We start from the raw sequence: 9,209 nt of genomic DNA on the forward strand, positions 1-9,209 counted from the left end.
AATTTAAGCATTGCTTGTGACGAGCACCCACCGGCGGAAAAAGAAACCGGTGCTTGTGAAAAGCTAAGAAAGGTATGCCTGATCCTTGTTTACATTTTCATATTTTAAAATATATGTATGCATTATATATAAGCCTATATGCCCACACACACATTATACAACCACTGCGGTGAATTGGTGCATCACCAACAGGGTGGTAAAATACTGGGTGGTCACAACCCCACGAAAATCTACACAGTGCACTTTTAAATTTAAGTTCGGAGGCAGCATTTCAAGACAGGAAGGCATCAAGGCATGTCCGAATGCAATATTTGCTTCACTTCCTGTCTATTGAGATAGCTTCATCAGGTTGACATAGATGTATCCTTCGCTGCCTTTAATGTCCCACAATTCTATATGCGTCTGCATGAGTGGGGAATGTGACGTTTAGACGTGTCAAATCGATTGGAAAACATTCAAATATATTTTCCTTCTCACATATTTAAGTTACTAAATGAAAAAATAAACGCTAAAACAATGTTAGTCTCTGAAAACGCAAATGATAAAATTTGGAGTTTGCACTTTTTGCTGAGCACAAGAGCAAGCGGGTACTTGTGAAGAGCAGAGCCGGGAGAAGCGTGTGCAAAGTATGGTTTAATTATGCTGTCACTTAATTTCCTGACAGTTTCACTTAGATAGTAATGACTGACAATGGCGCCAAACTACATATAATATAACTACCCAACTAAATCTGAGAGAATGCAAAAACATTAAAATATTTTTTCCTCCCTAAGATAGTCCGAAGGGCAGGGGGGAGATACATTTTGGTAGCCCGACAGGAATTCGCAATAGCCCCGGGACGTCAAGCTAGCGATTTTGCGAGCCCTGTGTAAATAAACTTTTATTTTCACTTTTTACACCCTTTACACCTTTCGATTGCATTTCTAGCGAGAAATTAGTAATGTAGCTTTAAAATATGGGATTAGTTAACACAATGGCACACTCTGTTAATATTTCAAACAGAATTCCATTACGCTGCCTATGAAGGCTGTCCGAATGTGTTTCCCGGAGCTGTGAATCATGCACAAATGAAAGCTTACTGTGCGTTCACAACGCCACCGGCCAGAGCGTCAAAGTGGCTGGAAGCCATTCATTTTAAATGAGAGCCGGCGGCGAGCTCTGGCGAGCAGTGTGAGCATCAAGGAGAGTTGAAATCAACTCAACTTTATGGTAATGAGCTATGACGCAGTTCGGCGGCAAACAATCGAAAGGCGAAAACGTTCAGCAGCAACCAATCGGAAGGCGGAAAAGGATTCCAGAGAATGCATTCGAGCGTCAGAACGTCCACTACTCTTTCTCTATAGCGCCATTGGCAGGGCAGCCAGAGCGTTTATTGACGGTGGCGTTGTGAACGCAATGATTCGGAGGCATAAAGGCAGCTCTGAGAAACGCATTTGGACAGACTTCATATGCAGCACAACGTAATTCTGTCTAGGGTGGCCATTCGTGCCAGTTCCGCCGGATACGTCCCGAACATGTTTTCGGGTTCGTTCTCCGGAAGTCGCGTTGGTCGACCGCATACGTCATCAAGGTTTAATATTTCGGGTTTAATTTCACAAAAGCAACCGTTACATTTCAAGGTAAGAATGAAACTACAATGATTGTATGTCTTAAAAGAAATAAATCTTAATTTTCTAATGTATTTTAACTGAAATGTGAGAACCTCGATGACGTATGCGGTCGAGCAACGCGACTTCCAGGGAACGAACCCGAAAACATGTTCGGGACGTGTCCGGCGGAACTGGCACGAAAGGCCACCCTAATTCTGAAACAAAGAGCGATAGTTAATCTCATATTTGAAACTACCATACTAATTTCTCGCTAGAAATGCAATTAAAAGGTGTAAAAAGTGAAAATATAACTTTATTTACACTAAAACTGTGCTCCAGCGGCTTTCTTGGCCGCCACTTTATTTTTTCGAACCTGCCAGGCTCGACCAATCACATTTCCTGTGCACGCCCACGCATAGAATTACGGGACAGGACAATAAAGCTATCTCAGTAGACAGGAAGTAAAACTAACATTAAATTTGGACGTACATTGATGCCTTCGAATGCTGCCTCCGAAGTCAGCCTTTTAGCGCTTTGGGCCACAGCCAAAATTTCCATTAATACAGGAAATTAAGGCGGGTAAATTGTGTGGCTCCTCCCCTTTAAAAATAGCCAATGACATTACTGAGAATCTAAAATGCTGACTGAGGTCACAAAAATCGTTGAGCCCTATTGGCGGAAGTATGGGACTGTAAGTTTTAACTGCGAATTGTGTCATTGTTCAGAAGCACACTAGTGTACAGTACAGATGCCCTTACAACTAACATAGTCATACTAAAAGCGAACTTTGTTTTAATTCAAATACAAGACCTGCAAAAAATGTCACAAAACTGAAACAGCCGACATAGACATAATTTCGGGCCATCATGATACGCTTCCTAGGTAGGCAGCTCACTAGTAGACTGTCCACAAACAAACGATGCTATCTGACAGCACCAATAAGACCATGATTATAACAGTGTGTTCATTCAGAGATGCAGTCTCTTATCTCGAGCACACATACAGTAATGACTGCTGTCAATATACAACAGCACTTACTGTCAGTGCATTACCCCAAAGACAGCGGCGTTTATCGCTTCTCATTTAAACAAGACACTCAAAAACGTCATAAAACTCAAACAGGCCTTTGACATAAACGAACACAGACAGACAATGGTGTGATTTATTTATTTATTTTGATTGACAGGCTACATCTTTATTGCTCAAGGTTAAGAGCGCAAAAAAGCAGACGCTGAACAACGCATCATGACCAACGTTTAATTCTCGCGTTCGAGTCGTTTCGTAAATGCTGAAACAACACAAAGGCTTACATTTAATGCACTGTTTTAGTCTTTTTTGGCCTAACTTCCTATAGGGGAATCCCCATTATATCTAGATAGATAGCGCGGCGTTTGAAGATGTATAAAGTGACAGGATCATGTCTTACCTTCTCTCGCCTTCAACAAAACAGTGTTGGCCACGATATTCTCGAGCTCCATGTTTCCTGGGTTGTAGGCAGGCACCGCAGGCCCAACCTCGTCGCCGGGTTGGCAGTGTGTATGTATGTATGTATGTGTATATCCTCCCCCGCTCCCCCCCACGGCGGAATATTATTAACCCTGAGTGACTCTCTGCTCCGCCGTTTCGCTCTTCTGATTCTCCGCCCAGAAGCTTCGGTCAGCCTTGCGTAGATAGAACACCGATCTCTTTACTATGGCGAAGGCTCGAGTCATGAATATTAATATGTCGTGGTGACGTTGCTTGGTAACCTACTGCGAGCGTCTGTGGCGCGCAACAAGCGTCCTCCTCTTACTCAGAGATACATGAATATTTATAAGATAACGTCAGGATAGAGTCTGAATGTCACGTGATCTACCTTTACCATAGTATAATTATTATTTCACAATTTGACTACTCGTGTATTACTTTATTTTTTATTGATAACACGAGTATCAGCAAAACAGGTAAGTTATCATTCAAGGTGCATAAAAGATCTTTACGGTTGACTACCTTGTGTACCAATCGACTCGACCTCTTGTTTTATTCATTTTTTTTATTCAAATGTGTTATGTGTAACACGTCATATATTTGCTCTCACAATGCAATTCGTGACATTAATGTGTCATTAGTGTGTATTAAAATATCATAATGTGATTGGTCGGGAATCTGTAATATCTGAGTAAACAGCCCCATCTAGAGGTAAAGTTGGTAGATGTGGACTTTGTTTTTAAAATAATTATTACCAGTATAAAAAGTAAAAGTAAATAAGTATTCCCAAATAATTTATATCAAATACCTAAATAATAATTATTTATATATACAATAAATATAATTTATAATATAAATACAAAATATATTAAGATTAAACTTGTTTAACGTTATTGGTCTCCAGCAGGTGGCGATATAAAACTCTGTCAGTGTGATTTGCCTTTGAAGCCAGAGAAGAAGAAGAAGAATATTTCCGTATTTCCTCGTGGTGAACGTAGGATAGACTAACGTTACTGTACTGTTGTGTCCGTTTATTATTATAGTTATGGGTAAACTCAAGAAATCTCGTAATCGTAACACATTTAATTACAATACGAATAAAAAGAAGCTTAAGAAGCAGTTCCAGAGAAAGTATAAACCGAAAATTGAATGGTACGTATTACTATATATCTCTACAGCATACACTAAAACTGTTTGTTTATTTGCCTTATCTTACGTTATTAACAAATAATTAAGTTCATTCCGAATAATCTTCAGTTACTACTTGAAATAGTTAAAACACGGCCCTTCTGTCATATGCAACATCATATGTTGTCGTTTACATCATGTAATCTGGTTGTCATGTAACTTATGCATGGTTAAAGTGCTCAGATCCGTAAGGCTTGGGATGACCAGAAAACACCTAAGCAAAATCTTCAAGACATGGGGCTGTTAATTGGAAAAAAGGGGATCCTTCCCATTAAAAACAAACAGGCAAGTTTCAACTTTACATTTCTACTGTGCATTGTGTATGGATACATCTGCCTTATTATTCACAGCCTGTTGTGTTTTACTGCTTTAGCATAACATTGAAGAAGAAGACGAACCAATGGAGGCAAATGTACCATTGAAACCCTATGTAATTAAAGGTGAGCTATCCAAAATAGTGTGGTTTCAAATCCAATTTTTACTTGAGACATGAAGTGATGACTCACTATAGCACCAGAACATGCTCTGAGTTTTAATAGACAAAGGCACTTTAATATACATTCCACGAGTATTTTGTGTCATGTATACACGTTTTTTAACATCAAGAACATTAAACACTGGAAGCATTTTCTCTTTACTTGTAGATGTTGTGTGTATTATTGCATTTACCATTGTTTCCCCTGTTCAAAATTTTGTGAAGCCAGCAGGAATGTTACATCTTACACACTTATACAAATAAACAAACAACCAAACATATAAATATTATGATCTTCTTACAGAAATGGAAGCTGAGGCCAGTCAACGGGGAAATAGCCGAGCAACGTGCTCCACAGATATGATTGAATATGTACAGCATATGGTGAGGGAACACAATGAGAATTACAAGGTATGAGAAAGCTGTACATATTTATAACCCAAATAAATGTCAAATTGGTGTACATGTGATGCTTAATGATTTATTTTATCATCACACCAGGCAATGGCAAGAGATGAGAAGAACTACTATCAGGACACACCAAAACAGATCAAACGAAAAGTGGAGTTTTACAAGCGGTGTCATCCTGAGGAATATGCTGCATTTATTGCATCGCTGAAGACGCAGAAGTCTGCGTGATGTTTCATAAACTGTTTTATAAGGACTTATTAACTTTTCAAGTGGACAGCCAGAACATTTGTATGTTTGGTGTTGCAAGGAGTGTAAACATTTATTGTGATTACGCACTGTTGCGTAATCAGTAACATGTTAACATTCGAGTTCTGTATTTTCATCTTGTAAATGTGAATATTCCTGATGTGTATAAGGAATTTAAAGATTGTGTTGACGTAAAAATGCACACATTTAGACTCAAGAAGTAAATTTTATGCAATAACCGACCATTTGATATAATGCAATTTAAAAAGTGAACTTTTCATGAATAGGGCACTTTGGTGTCCCATGATGTTTAATAAAAAAGCATCAGAGGCAAAAATCTGATCACATTGATGTTTTGTGTCTAAACTGCTTTTCCAGTTAAATCAAATGTATGAAAGTTCTGACTGTTAGAAAATCAGCATTGCAAATTGTCCAACCCCAACAGAACAGGAAACTATTTCAATAATAAAATTGGCATCTGTAGGGGCATTTTATAGCTGTAGTGTACGAGCATGTATAACCAATGTATTTTCTAATTAAATTCACCCGTACTGTTTGCAAGTCCGAATGTCGGATGAATTTAATATAATCCTCCCTTTGTGTTACTAGCTCTTCTTTATGGTAATTCAATCCACTTGCATAAGCAGACCGAATTAATTTCAAACGTAAGAGAGCCTGTTAAGTACAATTTCAAAACTACCTGCTATTTAAGCCTATATCATAATTAGGAATAAAAATTTGTCTGAGTCATCGTATACGCACACTTATTATTTGAGTGAATATGACAAAATGCTCAGGTCATATTTCATCAAAAAAATAAATATTTTGCATAAAATTAATGATTATGAAAATAAAATGCATTCAGTGCAACAAGAAGTATAAAGATGCATACAATTTACACATATAAAAAGTAACATAATAAGATTTAAATATTTTACTTCATTACAATAATTATTTCAAATGACCAAAATATACAAACACAAAAATGCTTTTACCATATGATGATTCACTGTCTCTGTACAAGCATAATCAATTTTTTCTCCCTGTACGTAAAGTTTAGCTCAGTTAGTAAAGCATTGCATTATCAGTGTTAATGTCATGGGTTCGATCCCCAGAGAACACACATACCGTACTGAAAATGTGCCTTGAATGCAAAAGTCGCTTTACATAAAAATGCATAAATAGTGATAGCCAAGCACTTCTTCATTTTTAATACTTATTATTGACAAGCCATCAGTGTCACAGTGCCCGTGATGTGTTTTTGAAACAGTGTCTAAACTCTTCGGATGAGATTGAATGTCCTTGTATGATGTCAAATCATGACCAGCAGCCACTGAATGGGATGTGATGCCAACCCCTCACACCAATGTCAGAAGCACATCCTGAAGATCACAGGTTCTGTTCAGTCCATCAGAGCCCTGCTGAGCAGCCAGCAAGAAAACCTTCCTCTGATCATCTACAGCGCTGAGAGAAAGAGCTTCACGCAGCTCCGGGATGCTACAGGCGTTAGCTTTGTCCTAAATGAGAGGGTAAAAGGCATTTTAGGGCAGATTCCCAAAGAACCTTGGACTCTTGGGTTTAAACTTGTCATAGGCTGATTGATCTGTGCAGTGTTGCTTGTATAAGTAGTACTTGAAGCGCCAATCTGTTATTGCTTCTATAAAGCCATTATAATGTAAAACTTTATTTCTATACGTCATCCATGAAAAAGATTTGTGAGTCCTGTCCAGTGAAGGTGAAGACTACAACTCCCATCATTCCACACACTTTCACAGCATCAAGAAGATACGCTGTTGTAGTTGTTGTTTAATGACCTCTTCTTGTGGTTCTGGCTAGAGTGGATACAGCTGCGGACAAACCTGGCAAGATGTTGGGTTTGGGATGCTTATCCAACAAGATTTTGGCCGTAGCTGTATCCCTTCTAGTCACAACCACATCTAGTGGCACAAAATACATATTGTGCTTTGAGATATCATTACACAGTGGTTGTGACCTAAAAATGGGTTGTAGGGTGGAATAGTATAAGAAAATAAATATGCTTTTGAAAGTATCCACACTAAAGTCACCTGCTTGTTTCCAAGCACCACCACTGGAAGGCCAATGTCTGCTTTCAGCAATCGATGGAGCTCATCTTTGGCCCGAGGGAGTCGAGCTCTATCAGAGGAGTCCACCACGTACACTAAGACGTGCGTTCTAGTTAGGTAATCCATCCAGTAGTTTCGCAAGTCCTCACCGCCTCCGACTGATGGAAAAAGATGATCAAAACAGAAGTTCTCTGTATGATTACTTGTGCTAGACACAAACGAAAGGCTTGGGGTGAAAAAATAAATGGCTGATGGTATTAAAGTCATTAGAATGTACTGTAGCAACATCTATTTTATGAGTAACATGACAGAGCATTGAAAGGAAAATTCATACTTTCCAGAAAATCCAGCTGGCATCCAGGTGTGTGTAGGCTGACGAAGTTAAAGCCGCGTGTGGGTCGGCAGCACCTCCTCGCTCCGCTCAGACCCTGCAGAACACTGCTTTTACCAGCGCCGTCCAACCCAAGAACAAGCACCTGCTTCTCACTGCGCTCCACCTGCTCCTAAAGTACATGAAATGAAAAGGTTAGTCAGTAATTGAAATGCCATATTTTCACAAATGTCATTTTAGTCATTTCATTGGTATATTTAACACATTTGACTGTCTTTCACGTTTCACTTTCTTTTTTTGAATAAAGTTAAAGGCTCAAAAATTTGGTCAATATCCCAATATATTCGGTTAACGTCCTTTAAAGGGACACTCCACTTTTTTGAAAATATGCTCATTTTCCAGCTCCCCTATTTTATTTTTACCTTTTTGGAATCCATTCAATGATATTACACAGCAGCCCAAAACAGTCCCCTTAGTAATTTTCAATAGCAGGGGTCTATTTTTGGGCACTGTGTAATATCATTGCACCTCCTGCAGCCATGTTACAGTAGCAAAGTCCTTGATTATTACGCCAGAATGAGAGTATAGTTCCTAGCCATATCAGACTAGAAAATCACAACTTTTAATTTTTCATCGGTCTTAGTACACGATGTAACTACAGAAGAGTGAAGTTTTAAATATAAAATATTTAAATTCTTTGGTTATTTTTTAGCGTGATGCTGATGCTAATGGTCTAATCAGATTCAATGGATTGTGCTAAGCTATGCTAAAAGTGCTAGCGCCAGACCCGGAGATCAGCTGAATGGATTTTAAAACTGTTAAAATCAAATGTTTAACTCTAGGGGAGCTGGAAAATGAACATATTTTCAAAAAACTTTAAGGACTTTAAGAACTGGGACACACTGGATGATTTTTACTTCTTAAATGATTTTAAATCATTAAAATGAGAGACCACAGACAGAGGGACAGTGTTAAACGATTTTAACAACATAATCCTCAGAACGCACACACTGGACGATATGATGACTGTAGTAACGATTTCAAAGTGACGTAAAGGTCCCACAGAAACGCAAGATCAAACGTGACTTTAGGAAAACAAATGCTGTGCATGACACATTATAAAAGCACTTTTACTGTTGTCATAGTTGTAAAAGTCTATATTATTTCTCAGTACACTTTCACGTCACGTTTGTGAGTGTCTGTTTTAGCTATACAAGCATGCAACATCCGGTTGAAGCTTGCATGCTCTCTACTGCAGCGGTCACGTCAGAGCAGCCCGATCAAGAGTCAACAAGTTTGCTATTTACGATTTGGATTGGAAAGGCTCCAAAATAATCCCAATGACACCACACACCGGAGAGTTCTTTTGGAAAAACATGAATCGGGTCACGCCCCCTTTCGATCGCAGAGAGTGCAAA

General features: G+C 38.7%; 3 protein-coding genes and 1 long non-coding RNA gene across 4 annotated transcripts in view; 1 reads left to right on the plus strand and 3 right to left on the minus strand.

The window, feature by feature from the left end:
- Nucleotides 1-3,270, minus strand: part of grk6 (G protein-coupled receptor kinase 6) — a 55,039-nt gene extending 51,769 nt beyond the window's left edge. Inside the window, exon 1 of the mRNA XM_055180003.2 lies at nucleotides 3,016-3,270. Within this exon, the coding sequence (XP_055035978.2) occupies nucleotides 3,016-3,067 (52 nt within the window). The 5' untranslated portion in view covers nucleotides 3,068-3,270. The remainder of the gene's footprint in view (nucleotides 1-3,015) is intronic.
- Nucleotides 1-9,209, minus strand: part of LOC141366079 (uncharacterized) — a 411,784-nt gene that overhangs the window by 78,293 nt on the left and 324,282 nt on the right. The gene's annotated exons all lie outside the window — the stretch shown is intronic.
- On the plus strand, nucleotides 3,992-5,718 carry nop16 (NOP16 nucleolar protein homolog (yeast)). Its single transcript, XM_055180005.2, has 5 exons — nucleotides 3,992-4,208; nucleotides 4,421-4,529; nucleotides 4,618-4,684; nucleotides 5,024-5,130; nucleotides 5,221-5,718. The coding sequence occupies exons 1-5, from the start codon at nucleotides 4,102-4,104 to the stop codon at nucleotides 5,356-5,358; spliced, it is 528 nt and encodes a 175-aa protein (XP_055035980.1). The 5' UTR covers nucleotides 3,992-4,101; the 3' UTR covers nucleotides 5,359-5,718.
- arl10 (ADP-ribosylation factor-like 10) overlaps nucleotides 6,296-9,209 on the minus strand; it is a 3,970-nt gene continuing 1,056 nt past the window's right edge. Inside the window, exons 2-4 of the mRNA XM_055180004.2 lie at nucleotides 7,795-7,963; nucleotides 7,443-7,618; nucleotides 6,296-6,893 (exon numbers count right to left, since the gene is read on the minus strand). Of these exons, the coding sequence (XP_055035979.1) occupies nucleotides 6,735-6,893; nucleotides 7,443-7,618; nucleotides 7,795-7,963 (504 nt within the window). The 3' untranslated portion in view covers nucleotides 6,296-6,734. The remainder of the gene's footprint in view (nucleotides 6,894-7,442; nucleotides 7,619-7,794; nucleotides 7,964-9,209) is intronic.

The sequence above is a fragment of the Misgurnus anguillicaudatus genome, chromosome 9 (genome assembly GCF_027580225.2).
Source record: "Misgurnus anguillicaudatus chromosome 9, ASM2758022v2, whole genome shotgun sequence".
NCBI classification, from domain to species: domain Eukaryota; kingdom Metazoa; phylum Chordata; class Actinopteri; order Cypriniformes; family Cobitidae; genus Misgurnus; species Misgurnus anguillicaudatus.